The 19,660-nt window shown below is 43.3% G+C and overlaps 1 protein-coding gene across 3 annotated transcripts in view; it reads right to left on the minus strand.

Annotated features, from left to right (window-relative positions):
- The window catches only part of LOC129702686 (protein transport protein Sec24B-like), a 145,907-nt gene that overhangs the window by 27,845 nt on the left and 98,402 nt on the right, over positions 1-19,660 (minus strand). For all 3 annotated transcript variants that reach the window (XM_055644600.1, XM_055644591.1, XM_055644610.1), the window contains exons 15-18: positions 15,038-15,244; positions 12,008-12,131; positions 8,620-8,778; positions 6,480-6,653 (exon numbers count right to left, since the gene is read on the minus strand). In XM_055644600.1, the coding sequence (XP_055500575.1) occupies positions 6,480-6,653; positions 8,620-8,778; positions 12,008-12,131; positions 15,038-15,244 (664 nt within the window). The remainder of the gene's footprint in view (positions 1-6,479; positions 6,654-8,619; positions 8,779-12,007; positions 12,132-15,037; positions 15,245-19,660) is intronic.

The following is a 19,660-nucleotide window of genomic DNA, read 5'->3' on the forward strand; positions in this document are numbered from 1 at the left end:
GTCACCCCAAGAATCCATTTGGCCCACCATGTCCATACTAGCCCACTGGAAACCAGTCCCTTCAGCCCACAATACCCATACTAGCGCTCCAGAAAGCCCCCCCCCCCCCCCCCCCCCCCCCCCCCCCCCCCAATCACTACTACCCACTGGCCACCCAATATTGGAATTGGTGGAGAGGTGGAATATTCCATTGGGGGACCAGCCCTCCCATGTGATGCTGGGACCCAACGGGTTCCACTTAGTTTAGTGTATATATATAACTAAAACTCTCATCTTGTTTGTTAGTGAGTCTGTCTGCGTGTGATTCATGCCCAGAATTACGCTAAAATGGCACACAATAGCGCAAAAACACCGTACTCACCATTGTCCTGTGGTGTCAATTTTCATTCACATTTATGTTATATGTTAAGTTATTCACATTTTTAACTTTACAAAATCGCACTTTGAGATATATTCTTCCATCTGCACTGGCAGTTACAGCTATGACGTCACAATGGGATTGTAGCCCTGCTCGCAACACTGAGTCCACTTGGTTTAGTATAATATAAAATTATAGGTTAAGAACTAGAAATATGATTAGGTTGTATGGCTCTTTCTCAGCTGGAATACTCATCACTCAATGGTACGCAAAAAGAAAACAATTAAGTTCAAGTTCAAGTGAGTTTATTGTCATGTGTCCCTGTATAGGACAATGAAATTCTTGCTTTGCTTAAGCACACAGAAAATAAAAATAGTAGGCATTTACTAGAAAACAGATAAATGTGTCCATATACCATGATATAAATATATACACACATGAATAAATAAAACTGATAAAGTGCAAATAGCAGAAAGTGGTTATTAATAATCAGAGTTTTGTCCGAGCTAGGTTTAATAGCCTGATGGCTGTGGGGAAGTAGCTATTCCTGAACCTGGTTGTTGCAGTCTTCAGGCTCCTGTACCTTCTACCTGAAGGTAGCAGGGAGATGAGTGTGTGGCCAGGATGGTGTGGGTCTTTGATTATGCTGCCAGCCTTTTTGAGGCAGCGACTGCGATAAATCCCCTCGATGGAAGGAAGGTCAGAGCCGATGATGGACTGGGCAGCGTTTATTACTTTTTGTAGTCTTTTCCTCTCCAGGGCGCTCAAGCCACGATGCAACCGGTCAGTATGCTCTCTACTGTGCACCTGTAGAAGTTAGAGAGAGTCTTCCTTGACAAACCGACTTTCCGTAATCTTTTCAGGAAGTAGAGGCGATGATGAGCTTTTTTGATAATTGCGTTAGTGTTCTCGGACCAGGAAAGATCTTCAGAGATGTGCACGCCCAGGAATTTGAAGTTCTTGACCCTTTCAACCATCGATCCGTTGATATAAATGGGGCTGTGGGTCCCCCTCCTACTCCTTCCAAAGTCCACAATCAGTTCCTTGGTGTTGAGGGCCAGGTTATTGCACTGGCACCATATGGACAGTTGCATGATCTCCCTTCTATATTCTGACTCATCCCCATCAGTGATACGCCCCACAATAGTGGTGTCGTCAGCGAACTTGATGATGGAGTTCGCACTGTGGTTGGCTACGCAGTCATGGGTATAGAGTGAGTACAGCAGGGAGCTGAGCACGCAGCCTTGAGGTGCTCCCGTGCTGATTGTTATCGAGGCTGACACATTTCCACCAATACGAACAGACTGTGGTCTGTAGATGAGGAAGTCGAGGATCCAGTTGCAGAGGGATGCGCAGAGACCCAGTTCTGCGAGTTTGGTAACCAGTTTAGAATGCCGAGCTGTAATCGATGAATAACAGCCTGACAGCGAGATCGCATTCACCGTTGATCTGTTGTGGTGGTAAGCGAACTGCAGTGGGTCCAGGTTTTTGTCGAGGTAGGAGTTGATTTGCTCCATGATCAGCCTCTCAAAGCACTTCATCACCACCGGCGTTAGTGCCACTGGTCGATAGTCATTGAGGCACGTCACCTTACTCTTCTTGGGCACCGGTATAATTGATGCCCTTTTAAAGCAGGTGGGGACCTCAGACCTCAGAAGTGAGAGGTTGAAAATGTCCGTAAAAACTCCCGCCAGTTGGTCCACACAGGTTTTTAGAACACGACCGGGTATACCATCAGGACCAGGTGCTTTTCGGGGGTTCATCCCTCTGAAGGATTTCCTGATATCGGCCTCTGTGACTGAGACTGAAATGCCATCACAGCGAATGGGGGATCGGGAAGGCACATCAGTATTCTCCCTGTCAAAGCGTGCGTAAAACGCATTGAGCTCGTCAGGGAGTGATGTTTCACTGACATTCGAGCTGCCTCCTGGTTTCGCCTTGTAGGAGGTGATTGCATTCAGGCCCCGCCACAGCTGCCGAACATCTGTCTCATCCTCCAGTTGGGAGCAGAAGTCCCTTTTGGCCTTTTTGATGGCCTTACCAAGGTCGTATCTGGACTTCATGTAGGCCACTGTATCATCGGACATGAATGCCCTGTATCTGGACTTTAGAAGAGTGCGGATCTCAAAGTTCATCCAAGGTTTCTGATTGGGAAACACTCGGAAGGTTTTTGTAGGGATGCAGTCCTCCACACATTTCTTTAGGAAGTCTGTAACGACTGTGGCGTATTCATTCAAGTCCGTTGCCGAGTCCTTGAACATTGCCCAGTCTACAGACTCCAAACAGTCCTGGAGTTGTTCCTCTGCCCCCCCCCCCCCCCCGACCAGCTCTGTGCTGTCCTCACTTCTGGAGGTGCGCTCTTCAATTGCTGACTGTAGGCAGGAAGAAGCAGCACCGCGGTATGGTCGGACTTACCGAAGTGAGGGCGAGGGATAGAACGATAGGCATTCTTGACGGTGGTGTAGCAGCGGTCGAGGGTGTTAGGTCCTCTGGTGCAGCAGGAGACATGTTGGTGGAAGTTGGGGAGTGATTTCTTGAGGTTCGCCTTATTGAAGTCCCCAGCAATGGTGGTAAATGCCTCTCGGTAAGACGTCTGGTGTTTGTTGACCACGGCGTGCAGCTCCTCCAGTGCCAGGTAGACGTCTGCCTGGGGTGGGATGTAGACCGCGGTCAGGATAACGGAGGTGAATTCTCTTGGGAGGTAGAAGGGACGGCACTTCACCGCCAGATGTTCGAGGTGTGGAGAGCAGGAGTTGGACAGGACTGCCACGTCGGAACACCACGCAGAGTTGACCATGGGGCAGATGCCCCCTCCTCTCCCTTTCCCAGATGCCAGGGTACGGTCCATACGGTGGATGGAGACAACAACTTGCAAAAACATTGCACTTTCCATGTCATGCCAAAATGCTTTCTACCTTTGAAGTAAATTCTTTTTGTAGCAGTCATGCTTATCAACATGCAAACTGCGAGTTTCCACAAACAGCAATGTGATAACAACCAGTTCATCTTGTTTCAGTTACAGCAATAAATATTAAAGACACAAGGAACTGCAGATGCAGTTACCTTGTGTAGTACACAAAGTGCTGGAATAACTCAGTGGGTTAGGCAGCATAGGTGGACATAGACAGGCGACGTTTCAGGTCGGCACTCTTCTTCACTCAGACTGATTCTAACCAGACTGTCTGAAGAAGGGGCTAAATATTGCCCGGGTTATTGTGAAAGGATCTATTCCAATCATGTGAAAGATTGGTCAATACCATGCATGTAACATCTCAGCTGAATTATAGCAATTCCGTTGGAGTGGAGCAGTCTCTCAAGTACTGCACTGATGTGTCAACCTAATGTTTTTGTGCTGAAATCTCCATTGTTGGACCCAAACCCACAATCTACCTACCAAGATTATCTGCCAACCAAACCATACAGCAAAACGTTTCTCTTTAAACTGGCATTACAAGAATATGCCAAATTAAAGCCTGTAAACAGAACAAAAATACTTGCATTCTTCAAACTATCTCTTCGAACATAGAACTGTACAGCAAAGGAACGGGCCCTCCAGCCAACAATGTTTGTGTCGAACATGATGCCTAACTGCCGACCTCATCTGCCTGCATGTGATCCTTATCCCTCTATTCCCTGCATTTCCATGTGCCTCTTAGACGGCACAATTGTATCTGCCTCCACCACCACCCCTGGCAGTGCGTTCCAGACACCCACCATCCACTGCGGAAAAAAACTCGCCCCCCATATCTCTATTAAACTTTTCCCCTCTCATCTTATAGCTGTAGCCTCTAATATTGGACATTTCCACCTTGGGGAAAAAAGGTTCTGACTGTTTACCCAATCTATGCCTCTCAATTTTATATACCTCTCTGAAGTCTCCCCTCAACCTCCACGTCTATCCAACGTCTCCCTATAGCTGAAACCCTCCAATCCAGGCAGTATTCTGGTAAACTTCCTCTGCGCTCTTTCCAAAGCCTCCACATCTTTCCTATGATAAGGTGACCAGAACTGTATGCAATACTCCGAATACAGCCTAACCAAAGTCTTATAGAACTGCATCATGACTTCAGGACTTGTACTCAATGCCCCTAGCAATGAAGGCAAGCATACCTAATTCCTTCTTTGCCACACTCTCTACTTGTGCTGCCACCTTTCAGGGGGTGTGAACTTCAACTCCAAGATCTCTCGGCACATCAATGCTGTTAGGGGTGTTGCCATTAACTATGCACTTTCTCCTTACATTTAAACTACTAAAGTGCAACACCTCGCACTTGCTCGAGTTAAACTCCATCTGCCATTTCTCCGCTCATTTCTGCAGCTGATCTATATCCTGCTGCATCTTCTGGCTGCCTTCCTCACTGTCTGCAACTCCTCCAATTTTGATGTTGTCAGCAAAACTACTATATATATACACACATTGGATGTAAATGGATCTGTGTCGGTTATATATATATATAAATATACCACTATATATATATACCACAAATAGCAGAGATCCCAGCACAGATCCCTGCCGAATACCATGGCTCAGACCTCCAGCCAGAGAATCTAACTTCCACTACAACTCTGTCATGTGAAGAAGCCAGTTCCGAGTCCACACGATCAAGACATCAAGCATCCCGCCCATCTTAATCTTCTGGATCAAGCAACCACGAGGGACCTTATTAAAAGCGTTACTAAAATCCATCTATGCAACATACACCGCCCTACCCTCATCAATCTCCTTTGTCGCCTCCTCGAAAAACTCAATCGAGTTAGTGAGACAGGTAGAGATACCCGCCACGGACCGAAGAAGGAGGGCCCGCTGGTAGGCTCGGTTCACCCACCGTGACTCCGGACTCGGCCCAGAGCCATCAGCATTGACGGGTCCCGCGATGCCAAGAGCAAGGAGAGACCAATCGCCAATAGCGAAGCCGGACCAGCAAGAGCGGGGAGCGGACATGCACAACCGAGGGCTATCTGGCCGGCGAGAACGAAGGGAGACTCCACGAGCATTATTAAACAGTTCGAAAAATCTACCATGCCCTCTGTGTTCATGCATAGATTCCCTTTTTGGTCTATCATCTCTCATAGCCCTCTTTCAACCCATTTCCTATTCCTTTGCTCACAGAATATTTTTGGATTCATTTTTATATTTGTTGCCGGCTGCTTCTGATATTCTCTGCCTCCTACTTCCGGTTCTGCTTCCCCTCTAAAGCTGGTTCTTACTCATGTTGATAATCTGGCATCCATCATGTAAACACTGCAGATGTAAGAATGTGGAACAACATTCAGAATGGTAGAAGAGTCTACCCCGCCATTCAATCATGACTGATCTGTCTTTCCCTCATAACCCCATTCTTCAGCCTTTTCCCTATAACACCTCACACACATACTAATCAAGAATCCGACAATCACCGCCTTAAAAATACCCAATGACTTGGCATCCACAGCCGTCTGTGGCAACAAATTCCATAGATTCACCACCCTCTGACTAAAGAAATTCCTCCTTATCTCCTTCCTATAGCTGCATCCTTTTACTGTGAGCCAACGCTCTCTGGTCCTAGACTCTCCCACTAATGGAGGCATCCTCTCCACATTCACTCTATCCAGGGCTTTCACTATTTGATGTTTCAACGAGGTCCCCCCGCATCCTCCTGAACCCCACCGACTGCAGGCCCAGTGCCGTCAAACGCTCATCATGCGTTAACCCAATCATCCCCGAGATCATCCTCGTAAACCTCATCTGGACCCTCTCCAACACCAGGACATCCTTCGTCATATATGGGGCCCAAAACTGCTTACAATACTCCAAATGCAGTCTGACTGGCGCCTTATAAAGCCTCAGCATTACACCCCTATTCGCTTTGCAAAAGTTACTCTGGGAATACTCTGCCACTTCTTTATTGAAGTACTGTATGTGAACTTCAGTCTTTCACTGCTTTTAATTGTTAAGAAAATAAAATAAGAAATGCGTTTTTTAAAAAAAGCAAATACTACCCATAACATTTTAGTCGGCTTAATATAATTTGCATTGCCTTATCATGTATCAACAGTGAAAAATCTTTACAATGAAAAGAATAATGGGCTGGATATTCCTTAACTACAATATTACTCAAGGGTCTGCATAAAACACACCTACCGTTACTTGAAGTGTAAAGCAAAGCAGCCTGAAAACATACAACAGATGACTCTGCAAGACTTTCCTCAATGGACATCTGCACTGCAAATCCCGAATCAGGATTTATATTAGCAAGAGACAGCAGATCAGTGGAACGCACAAAGAAATTTCCATGGAAAGTGTGAATGGAAAGACCTGTAAAAAAAAATATATATATTATAAACTGGGCACTTGGTATGCATGCCAAATCAATTTATTTATTTTTGTATCTCAAGCTTTCATCAAGTATAATAGGCTGAACCTTACTGATACTAAGTTAGTTCCACACTGAACTGCCGGTAGTTACTCCTATAGTTTAAGGGAAGTTTTAGTATTTTTGCTTGCATGCATTTAAAAGTCAATTTCAATTTTCTTAGTTACCTCCTGAAAAAAAACTCAATCAAGTACTCAAAAAGCTCAATCAAGTTCAGATTTATTGCCACATGCACCAATTAAAGTGCAGTGAAATTTGACTTACCATGCAGCCATACAAACAAAAGAGCACAATACGTAATAGAATATAATATGAACATCCACCACAGTGGAATCAACATTCTTCACTGTGGTGGAAGGCAATAACTTTGTCAGTCCTCCTCCCTTATTTATCCGTGGTCGGGGCCATGAATCCTCCGCAGTCGCCGCTACGGATGGCCCGATGTACAGGCCCTCTCGTCGGGATGCTCAAAACTCCGATGTTGGGACGGACGGACACTCCACGGCTTGGAGGTCCCGAATCGGCCGCTTCCTACCGGAGACCGGGACTTCACGATGTTATAGGCCGCAGGCCAGCGGTCGGAGCTCTTAACGTCCAGACCGCGCCCATGGCTAGAAGCTCCACAGACTGCGGCTTCAGTATGTTATAGGGCAACACATTGGCATAGTGGCCGCCTAACAGCGCCACAGATTCAGGTTTAATCCTGACTAAGGGCTCTGTCTGCACGGAGTTTGTACGTTCTCCTTGTGACCACGTGGGGTTTCTCTGGCTGCTCTGCTTTCCACCCACATTCCAAAATAATTGGTTTCGGTAAAATTGTAAATTGTTCCTCGTGTGTGGGATAGTGCTAGTGTGCGGGATGATCGCTGGTTGGCGTGGGCTCGGCCTATTTCCATGCTGTATCTCTAAAGTCTAAAATATGTCTGACACAGGATTTCCCCTGAAACTATGTTGGCTTCTCCTAATCAGCCCTACCTTTCCAAGTGAAGGTAACTTCTACCCCTTCATTCTTTTTCCATTAAATTACCTGCTATTAATGCAAAGCTCACCAGTCTGCAGTTTTCTTGTTTACTTCCACTGCTCTTTTCGAATAAGGAAACAACATTAATTATCCTCCGTTTCTATCTTACCTCACCCATGGCTAAAAGATGCAAAATTCTCCGTTAGAATCCCAGCAAATCTCCCCCATCAGGTAACAGGCATCTATTAAACTACACTAATATCTCTAATACAGACACATTGCAGAATATCAACGTAGTGCTCATCTCTCCATTCCACACTTCCTTCTACCTTGTAGAAGTATTCATATAGGATCATAGGAACATAGAAAAGAGATGGAGGAGGAGGCCATTCAGCTCCTGGAGCCAGCACCGCCATTCATTGCGATCATGGCTGATCGCCCCCAATCAATAACCCGTGCCTGCCTTCTACCCATATCCCTTGATTCCACTAGCCCCGAGAGCTCTATCTAACTCTCTCCTAAATCCATCCAGTGATTTGGCCTCCAGTGCCCTCTGTGGCAGGGAATTCCATAAATCCACAACTCTCTGGGTGAAAAAGTTTCTTCTCACCTCAGTCTTAAATGGCCTCCCCTTTATTCTAAGACTGTGGCCCCTGGTTCTGGACTCGTCCAACATTGGGAACATTTTTCCTGCACCTAGCTAGTCCAGTCCTTTTATAATTTTATTTGTTTCTATAAGATTCCCCCTCATCCTTCTAAACGCCAGTGAATACAAGTCCAGTCTTTTCAATCTTTCCCGCCATCCCAGGGATCCTTTTAACAATCCCCATAGGTGCAATACAAATGCATGTTTATGATAATGCACTAGCAAAGAATTCTGTGCAGTTTATCAGAAGCATAAGCAGTTTATCCTGTTGATAAATGCAAATGTAGATAAAATATATTACCTTTTGTGCAGCGTATTCTCATGACCGCTTCAAAGCCAATTTTTCTAATGAGGTAACGTTGGAGGTCTTTCTGAAACTTCTCTGCCTGTGCGGGATTGTGAATATGATGGAATGACGGGTAGTAGAACACTGATCCAGCAGAGTACTTTGACATACAAGCTGTAGAAACCACAACATGTTGAACAAAAGCGTAGAATTCATTAACACACATTGGTGGCATGCATAGTCTCGTGTAATAAAATGATGTGGTGAAAAGTCAATGCATAATTATTTCTGCTTTTTAATTACATCAGATTATAACTACAGTCTGTTTCAATTTATTCCCATAGATGGGTTATTGATTTATTGGCATTCCCAAATATAAATTAATAATGTAATATTAGGTTCTTTTTGTAAAAAACTTATTTTTGTGATAGTATTTCAAAAATTAAGATTCAAAATAGGGATAAAGTTAATATGCAGGAAAGAAGATATCCTTTTATTGCAGTTATTTTTGGGTCTAGACATTGATCACAAGGGAAGATATATTTGGATAAAATTGTTCAATCTTGTTGGAAGTTTTTGACTAATATAATCTTTATTCCAATTTTAAATTGTATTAGATTATGTTTTCATTAATTGCAGTAACATTTTGAATATATATATCCGGTACACCATCATACGATGCACATTTATTTATTGATTATATTATCCATTGAGTCTTGTGTTTACAAATCTGTTGTGATGTTCCATGTAAGAATTTCACTGTTCCGTTTTGGTACAGATGACAATGAAACACTCCTGACTCTCTTGAAATAATGTACAGTAATATTTTCAAACGACACAAATAATTTATTAAAGCAGTTACAAGCTTAGCTGGAAATGAAAAAAAAAATAGGGGCAACACAGTGGAGCAGTGGTAGAGCCGCTGCCTTACAGTGGCAGAGACCCAGGTGGCAGAGACCCAGACCTTTCTTCGGGTGCAGTCTGTATGGAGTTTGTACGTTCTCCCTGTGACTGCGTGGGTTTTTTCTGGGTGCTCCGGTTTCCTCCCACTCCACAAGATACAAGATACAAAGATACATTTAACTGTCATTAACAGGTTTGGAGGTTAATTGGCTTCTGTAAATTGTCCCTAGTGTGTAGGATAGTGCTAGTGTATGGGGTAATCACTGGTCAGAGAGGCCACGGTGGGCCGAAAGGCCTATTTCCGCACCATATCTCTAAAGTCTAATCCCAAATAATTGATACATTTTTCATTTGCACATTTTCCTTGCGGCTGAACACTTCTGTTTGGCCTTTTCTTTGGGAACCATGTATAATTAAGGGCCTTTCTCTGTGCTGTACTGTTTTAATTTCTATAAATGCAGTTGATAGTGGTGTGGAATGAGTTTGGGGTTAATATTATGAATAACAGTGAAGGTAGACACAGGTGATCTATATCCTGTTGTGGAAAATTCCTTTCTCTAATAGGTCACATAGTCTATAATCTAAATCTCACCAACGTATCTGTCTCAACCACCAACCCCAGCAGCGGGTTTTACTTTTACACTTCCTGTGTAAAAGTTTGCCGGCACAACTCCCTTAAACTTTGTCCCTCTCTCTTTAATGCTAAGCCCTCTTGTATTTGATTTTTCCTGAGGAAAAAGTTTTGACTGTCTATACTATACCTCTGATAATTTTATGTTCTTCCAGCCAGACTCCCTGCAACCTCCGATGTTCCCGAAAGAACAAGTCGGTCCAACCTCTCCCTGTAGCTAATACTTGATCCCGGCTTCCTTCTGGTTAACATCCTCTGCATCCTTTACCATTACCATAACCTCCACATCCTCCCTGCAATGGGACCACTGGAACTGCACACAACACTCCAAATGAGGCCTAACCAGTCCTATATAGCTGCCTCTTGACTTCCTGACTCTTATACTCAATACCACAACCTATGAAACACTTTAACAATCTATCTACTTGTGTTACCACCTTCAGACAGTTATGGACTTTTTGTCCACAAAGTCCCTCTTAATCTTTTGTATCAGCCTATCATGCATGATGTTTACAACTGCCTTACTAAAATCCATGTACACAACATCCACTGCCCTTTTCTTATTTATCAAATTCATCACCTCTTCAAAAAATTCAAATCAAGTTTGGAAGGCATGACCAGCTGTATATAAAGCCATGCATACTGTCCCTAATTAACCCATTCTCTTCCAAGTGGCAGTAAATCCTATCCCAAAGAACCCTCTCCAATAACTTCTCTACCACTGAAGTGAGGCTCACCGGTCTATAATTCCCTGTATTTTCTTCCATTTCCCATTTTAAATAAAGGAATAACAATCGCTACTCTGCAGTCCTCTGGGACCTCGCTGCTAGCTAGAAAGGACATCTCTCTCAATAACCTGGGATAAATCCCATCAGGTCCTGGGGATTTATCCACCTTAATACTCTTCAAGAGCTCCAACACCTCCTTCTTAATCTCAATCTGCCCTTGCATATTAGTATTCTCCACGCTGATCTCACTGTTCAGCATGTCTTTTACTCTTTAGTACCTCGCCTACATCCCCAGACTCCAAACACAAATTCTTCTTTATCCTTGAGCGTCCCTATCTTCTCCCTGGATACCCTCTTCCATCTTGCTTTTAATATAGGTATAAAAAGCTTTGGTATTTCTTTAGTCCGATTCGCCAGACATTTTGTGGCCCCTTTTGGCTCGTTTAATCATCCACTTGAGATCTTTCCTCCATTTCTTCAAAGGCCCTGTCTGATTCCATCCTCTTAAACCTTGCATGTGCTTCCTTGACCAATTTTACAACCCATTTGGTCATCCAAATGGTCTGTAGATTTCCTTGCATTGAAATCAACACACTTTGACCAATCAGCTTCCTTTGCCTCGCCCTGTCTGTCCTTCCTTTGATACTTCTTGGTCTTAACCACTACCTTCCCATCACTCTATACAATTTCTGAACAACTACTATGCTTCCCACCCTCTGCCTCTCTAGTTTAAACCCTCCTGAGTAGCATGAGTGAACCTCTCTGCAAGGATATTGGTTCCCCTCAAGTTTAGAAGCACCCCGTTCCTCTTGTACAGGTCACCTCTGCCCCAGAAGAGATCCCAGTTGTCTAAAAATGTGAACCGCCGCCCACTGCACCAACTCCTGAGCCACACATTCATCTGATCTACCTCCCTATTCCTATTACAATCAGTTTGTCCAAAGTGCCCGTGTACATGCTGTATGACTGCACATTCCAATAAAACAAAACCAATTGGTCCAATTGTGAAAAGGTACCGGGTCCAATACATAAAAGCTTTTGGGGGTTGTTTCATGCTCAAAAGAAAGCTATTTATTTATTTATTTCTTCATTTCATAGGTATGTTACAAAAATAATTTAACAGTAATGAAAATTCTCTTACCAAGTGAAGCCATGTCAGAATATTGTCCACTCAGCAAAAACAGATCTACTGCCACCTGCTGGCCTGAGCAATCCAAGGCAAACTTTTTATAAAAGTCTATGGCTGGACCAAGGTGCTGCGCTCCCTGAATTGAAATCAAATAATATCCCAGAAATATTTCAGAAATTATTATAGATGAGCAACTACCATTTGAAAATAACATTGCTTGTGTGGCCTCACAAGGTCACATTGACCTCACTAGGTCACATAGTCCGACAGGGATTCATCTTCAATACTAGAACAGTGATTATTCTTTAGGGGAATACAGACTGAGCATAGTCCAAGAATGGCTCAGCTGTACAACGTGGTTGGAAAAGACAGGAAAACACCAGTAAAAAGAGATTCAATAGTTAAAGACGGGAGAGGGGACTTTCTGTGCATACAGACACGACTCCATAATTAGTTGCTTCCATGGTGGTCGGCTCCTGGACACATATGAAGAACATTTTCAAGGCGGCCAGAAATCATAGGCAATGGCAGAGGTAGAAAGGCGGAGGCGATATTGCAGGGAGATTATAGCAAATTATAGCAAATGGGGAATTCAGATTAAGATGAGTATATTGCCAAATACAGAGGATATAATGAAATTCCTTGTTTGCATGAAGTTCGTGGAGGAACTAAGCAGCAATGATAAATACAATATTAAGTAAAGCAAAACAGCAGAATTATTCAGAGCGGGTAGTACAATCCAAAGCAGTGCAAAATAATATGAAGGTACAATCATGGAATAGCCAAATGAGGTAGAGTTAACAGTTCCACGTACATGGCAACATCGCCAAGTGAAAGGGGGTGTGAAAGATATGATTGTTTTAGGAGTCTGATAGCAGTGGGGAAGAAACTGTATCAAAACTTGGATGTCTGGGCTTTTGAGCTCCTGTATCCTCTCCCAGAAGGCAAAAGGGAATGGCTAGGATGGCAGGCATGCTTGACAATACTTCCGGCGTTTCTGATGCAAGCACTATGAAGATGGACTGGATGGATGGAATTGGGAATCCTGTGATGGACTGACATGTGTTCACCACTCAGGCTGTCAAGTGCAGGAAAAAAAGCGGGAAAATGGTTGTATCCTTGTTGTTATTATCAGTATCATAATTAAAAGATACGATGTTGGCAAAATCAATAGACAATAGATAATAGGTGCAGGAGTAGGCCATTTGGTCCTTCAAGCCAGCACCGCCATTCAATGTAATCATGGCTGATCATCCCCAATCAGTACCCCATTCCTGCCTTCTCCCCATATCCCCTGACTCCGCTATCTTTAAGAGCCCTATCTAGCTCTCTCTTGAAAGTGTCCGGAGAACCGGCTGAGGCAGAGAATTCCACACACTCACAACTCTCCTTGAGAAAAAGTGATTCCTCGCCTCTGTTCTAAATGGCTTACTCCTCATTCTTAAACTGTGGCCCCCAAGCTGTACCAACCAATGGTACAGCTTGGGGACAGCTGAGACCCATAAAGAAAGGATTGCAAAATAATCAGGGATGACAGCCTGGTGGAGAGGCTTGTTCATGCAATTGGGGAGGATATGTGGGAAAGACCAACAATGAGGCCATATGATTTAAATGAAGAATGAAAAAAGGATAGGCCCCCAAATAGTCAAAGAGAGAGAGAAGAGTATATATGCAGGGGTGTTTATGACATGTGCAGAAAGAGCAAGCGGGTTTCAACAAAACCAAAAATCTGAAAGAGTAGCCTAGCAAAGATGTGCAACTCTTCAATGGCTTTTTAGTAATAAGGGGGCTGTCCCACTTGGGCGACCTAATTGGCGAGTTTAGAACAGTTTGAAAAAATGACATGTTGAAGACCTCCTTCGACTATGTAGAAGACATTCTTCGACTATGTTCAAGACCAGGTTCGACTAGCTACAACTAACTACGACTAACTACAGCAAAATTGGACACCGAATAGTGGAGAGTGAAGACGACGTCCTTCGACTATGGTATTTTTTAACATATTGAAAAAAAAGTCACAACCTTGCTGAGGCCTCGAGTACGCGGAGCCCAATCTCGAGCATGAAGGAGAGTTACCAAGACCTCCTACGACCTCGTGTCGACCACGCTGGGAGTATGAGTCGAGGGCAAACTCACAGATTAGGCCGCCCAAGTGGGACAGGCCCTAAAGCATGCAGCAAGCTCAACAAGGCAAGGGAATTTATAATCCATCCTGTCTTGAAAATCATAGAACATGGAAACAGATACTTCAACCCTCGTCTTCACGACAGCTATCAAGTATAATTGCGTATCTATATTTAACACATTTTCCAGCACTTGGTCCATAGCCTTCTAAGCCATGTGTAGGAAAGAACTGCAGATGCTGGTTTAAATCAAAGATAGACACAAAATGCTGGAGTAACTCAGCGGGACAAGCCTTTTAAGCCATATTGTCTTCTAAGCCCTCTAATGGCACCTAAAGCCATGGTGGTTTCAGCTGCCATTAAAATATAACCAATATTATGAAGGTATCTGCCTCCACCACCCCCTCAGAATGCAACCAATCTGTTCCTATAAACCACTCCCCTAAATCTCCTAACTTTATCAGTTATAATGAGCTTGAGGAACATGGTACCCTTTATATGGAAGGTTGATACTAAATGCTGTAGTAGCTCAGCAGGACAGGCAGCATCTCTGGAGAGCAGGAACAGGTGACTTTTCGGGTTGAGACCTTTCTTCAGACCCGAAACGTCATCCATTCCTTCTCTCCAGAGATGCTGCCTGTCCCCCTGAGTTACTCCAGCATTTTGTGTCCATCTTCGATTTAAACCAGCATCCGCAGTTCCTTCCTACGCACCATTTATATGGTTGCACTTTAAGTTGCTGAACGTTCTGCCACCCCACAAATTAGCTTTCCTTTTGCTGTCTATATTACTCAACAAATCTATTCCTTAGAGTTGTCCAGGCCTCTCGATGTCAGTTAATCAAAGGTACAATAATAAAAAATAAAAATCATCTATAGATTATATTTGACGCAAGATTCTTTTGTGTGGGTCTAATTACCTTTATGGTGGATCGCTGGTTAGGATCTTCCCTTGAAAAAAGCTGACCAACACCAATGGATGGGAGCTGTGTCTGGAACACAGACATGCGCCCTCCTGTTGCAGACATGAGCTTCAATGCGGCCTGCAGAGCTGGCCCCAGCGCACTATGAGTCTCCCTTGTGCCGGCAAACATTTTGGGCAGCACCTCTAGTAAATCTGCAATAAGCTGCAAAAAAAACCCCCAAAAACTTTCAGACTTTGCAAATCTAACAGTTACTGGCATGAATCTTTTGCAAAGATCAACAATAATTATTTCCTGCGGTAACATAAAAGTAAATATGAATGCACAAATAAAATGCCTGACATCCACTTCTTTTCATGCTTTGCAGAACAGAGTATAAAATTAATTTTCATTGAAAAGCAATGACCAAAATTTAATTCTTAGAATAATTATGACATTTTAAAGAGGGAAACTAAACCATAACTCAGTTCTGGGCACCGTGTTATAACGATATTGTCAAGCTTGAAAGGGTTCAGAGAAGATTTACGAGGATGTTGACAGGTCTAGAGGGTGTGAGCTATAGGGAGAGGTTGAGCAGGTTGGGAGTCTATTCCTTGGAGCGCAGGAGGATGAGGGGTGATCTTATGGAGGTGTATAAAATCATGAGAGGAATAGATCGGGTAGATGCACAGAGTCTATTGCCCAGAGTAGGGGAATCGAGGACCAGAGGACATAGGTTTAAGGTGAAGGAGAAAAGATTTAATAGGAATCTGAGGGGTAACTTTTTCACACAAAGGGTGGTGGGTGTATGGAACAAGCTGCCAGAGGAAGTAGTTGAGACTGGGACTATACCAACTTTTAGGAAACAGTTGAACAGGTACATGGATAAGACAAGTTTGGAGGGATATGGACCAAACGCTGGCAGTTGGGACAAGTGTAGCTGGAACATGTTGGCCAGTGTAGGCAAGTTGGGTCGAAGGGCCTGTTTCCATATAACTTCCTCCATAACTCGAACTTCCTAAATCCACTCATGCAGTTAAATATCTAAATTTCTATTTGAAATTTTCTATTTGGTGTGCCCTCCTTTTCCACTGAGACTTTGCTCACTGAACTCCTTGTAAGGAATTCCTTGTAACTTAATAATGGCAACCCATTTAAGTTGCTGTTGAAATGATCCAATCGTCCTATTGCTTCAGTTTAATTTCTGGAGACGTTTAAAACTATTTTTTGTCACTTGGTCCCAGCTTTCTTCCTCTTATTTTGTTTTGCTTTACGTATGTGACTTCACAATGAATTGCATACATCTTCCACACTGATGAAGGGATGTAAACCTGAAATGTTAATTTTCTTTCCACAAATGTGGCCTGATCTGCCGAATTGTTTTTATCTGTTACAACATTTTTTAAATTTCAGATGTCCAGGAGTACAGATGCAGAGGCAGAGTTGCTGCCTTACAGCGAACGCAGCGCCGGAGACCCGGGTTCGATCCTGACTACGGGTGCTGTCTGAACGGAGTTTGTACGTTCTCCCCGTGACCTGTTTGGGTTTTCTCCGAGATCTTCGGTTCCCTCCCACACTCCAAAGACGTACAGGTTTGTAGGATAATTGGCTTGGTAAATGTAAAATTTGTCCCTAGTAAGTGCTGGAATAGTGTTAATGTGTGGGGATCGCTGGTCGGCATGGACCTGGTGGGCCGAAGGGCCTGTTTTCACGCTGTATCTCTAAACTAAACTGCAGATTTTTGATTCTAAATTAGACGTCCTGGTTCATCCTGTTTACATTGCACCAAGTGTTCCAAATGTAATTCCTTGAAAATACATTCTTGTTACTTGCTCTACTCACACATGCTGCAAGTTGCCTGCAGAGGGCGTAGCACAACATCAGATGCCCAATGTCTGAAATTTTTGCCATAAAGGCATCCAGTGTGGGCTGCCTGCTACAAGTTACCATTAATGATAAATGCTGTTAGTTCATCACCAATTGAAAAATCGAGATCATCAATGCCTCAGGATAATTCTGCAATTGTGTTTACTGCAACTTGAAAGAGTTCAGAGAAGATTTACGAGGATGTTGCCAGGACCAGAGGGTGTGAGCTATAGGGAGAGGCTGAGTCGGCTGGGACTCTATTCCTTGGAGTGCAGGACGATGAGGGGTGATCTTATATAAGTGTATAAAATCATGAGAGGAATAGATTGGGTAGATGCAGTGTCTCTTGCTCAGAGTAGGGGAATCGAGGACCAGAGGACATAGGTTTAAGGTGAAGGGGAAAAGATTTAATAGGAATCTGAGGGGCAACTTTTTCACAAAATGAGTGATGGGTGTATGGAACAAGATGCCAGAGGATGTGGGCAGACTGTGCCATTTTGAACATGTTGGGCCAAAGGACCTGTTTCCATGTCATATAACATCCAGTGGAATAAAAGTGGTCACATTATTTCACATAGTCAATGTATCAGGCACACATTGCTTGTTATGGTATGTGAGAGATGTGAAGAGAAAAGCAGTAAGCATTGGATACACAAAATGATGCTTAGAACACAACAAGATGAAAAATAAGGTAACATATTTATGGAACGAATAAGGCAGCTGCCTCTAGTAGTAATTATACACAAGGGAAATGAAGGCTGAATCTTTTTCATATTTGTTTTTTGTTTCTTTGTTAGAATTATTTTGTTTTCCAAAATTGTAAAACCTAAATTGTAAGCTCCTCCTTTCAGTCTTTTCACATAAATTACCACAGGAGTTTTGTCAGCACGGAAAATGTCTGATCCGAACATAAAAATTATTGTTTTAATACATATTTTACATGTAAAAAGGTGTTTATGTACCTGAAAACCCCCTGGGGCATTTGTGTGAACAAGATTTTGTTTATCAGTAATGCGTACATTTTCTTTCCTATAAACTTTAGATTGTTAGAAAAGCTTTTAAGGACTCCCTTGATAGGCCAGCTAATTTTTCAGTGATTAACTCAACTGTACAAATCGAGAGTGCTGATTTCAGCTAATTGATATTATATGTGTAGGAAGGAACTGCAGATGCTGGTTTACATCGAAGATAGACACAAAATGCTGGAGTAACTCAGCGGGACGTGCAGCATCTCTGGAGAGAAGGAATGGGTGACGTTTCAGGTCGAGACCCTTTTTCAGACTGAGAGTCAGGAGAGAGGGAGACACAGAGATAAGGGCGGGCAAGGTGTGAAAACGAGACATCAAAAGAGGTGAGGTTCAAGGAAAATTTAGCAATGGATCATTGTTAGCTAGGAGAAGGTGACATCAATTATGTTCTATATCTAGGCCTGTGAGTGAAAGGCAAAGTCACAGAACAAATAAAATGTTTTATTCCTTCACCTGCGATACCCAAGGTAAAAATGAACCTGCAAAGGTCAGCCTCTGATGAAGGGTCTTCGACCCGAAACTTTAATTCTGTTTTCCTTCCACAGAAGAGGTTTAGCCAAAGGGCCCGTTACCATGTCATATGCCTCACTCTGATATGAACAATCCTATATGAACACTGAGTTCTCCTATTTTAGGTAACTACCCAACAACACACCACTTCTTTTGTAAACCTGCGACTGCAGCTCCAGGTGTCTAATATAAGGTCATAAGGAATAGGAGTAGAATAAGGCCATTCGGTCCGTCAAGTCTACTCCGCCATTCAATCATGGCTGATCTAACTCTCCCTCGTAACCCCCTTCTCCTGCCTTCTCCCCATAACCCCTGACACCCGTACTAATCAAGAATCTATCTATCTCTGCCTCAAAAATATCCACTGACTTGGCCTCCACAGCCTTCTGTGGCAAATAGTTCCACAGATTCATCACCCTCTGACTAATGACATTTCTCCTCATCTCCTTCCTAAAAGAACATCCTTTAATTCTGAGGCTAAAACCTCCAGTCCTAGACTTTCCCACTAGTGGAAACATCCTCTCCACATCCACTCTATCCAAGCCTTTCACTATTCTGTATGGTTCAATGAGATTCCCCCCTCATTCTTCTAAAGTCCAGCGAGTGCAGGCCCAGTGCAGACAAACACTCATCTTGGGTTAACCTACTCATTCCTGGGATCATTCTTGTAAACCTCCTCTGGACCCTCTCCAGAGACAGCACATCCTTCTTCAGCTATAGTGCCCAAAATTGCTCACAATACTCCAAATGCGGCCTTACCAGCGCATTATTGAGCCTCAGCATCACATCCCTGTTTTTGTACACAAGCTCTCTTGAAATAAATACTCGCATTGCGTTTGCTTCCTTTACTACCGAATTGACTTGCAGATTAACTTTGTGGGAATCTTGCACCAGCACTCCCAAGTCCCTTTGCACCTCCGATTTCCGGATTCTCACCCCATTTAGAAAACATTTATGTTTGATTTGCTTGTGAGTTATACTCTTCATTTATCCAGCCCTTGGTCTAGTGTTCCAGTGTGATGACTTGTCATGAACCTCCTGGCCGTCAAAAATTCCAAGAACGTAGTTAAGATCTATACGCTCCCTGCTATAAAGAGTGCTATGAAGCAATTTGCATAGTAATAGTTTATATCAACATCTCCACAAAACTGATGATTTTGTTTTTAGTCCCCCAAAACAAGTGGGTGCTGGTCTTATGGAAATTTAAGAAGGATAAACATTTCAAATCCAAATTTCA

Source organism: Leucoraja erinacea, chromosome 1, assembly GCF_028641065.1.
Source record: "Leucoraja erinacea ecotype New England chromosome 1, Leri_hhj_1, whole genome shotgun sequence".
NCBI classification, from domain to species: Eukaryota; Metazoa; Chordata; class Chondrichthyes; order Rajiformes; family Rajidae; genus Leucoraja; species Leucoraja erinaceus.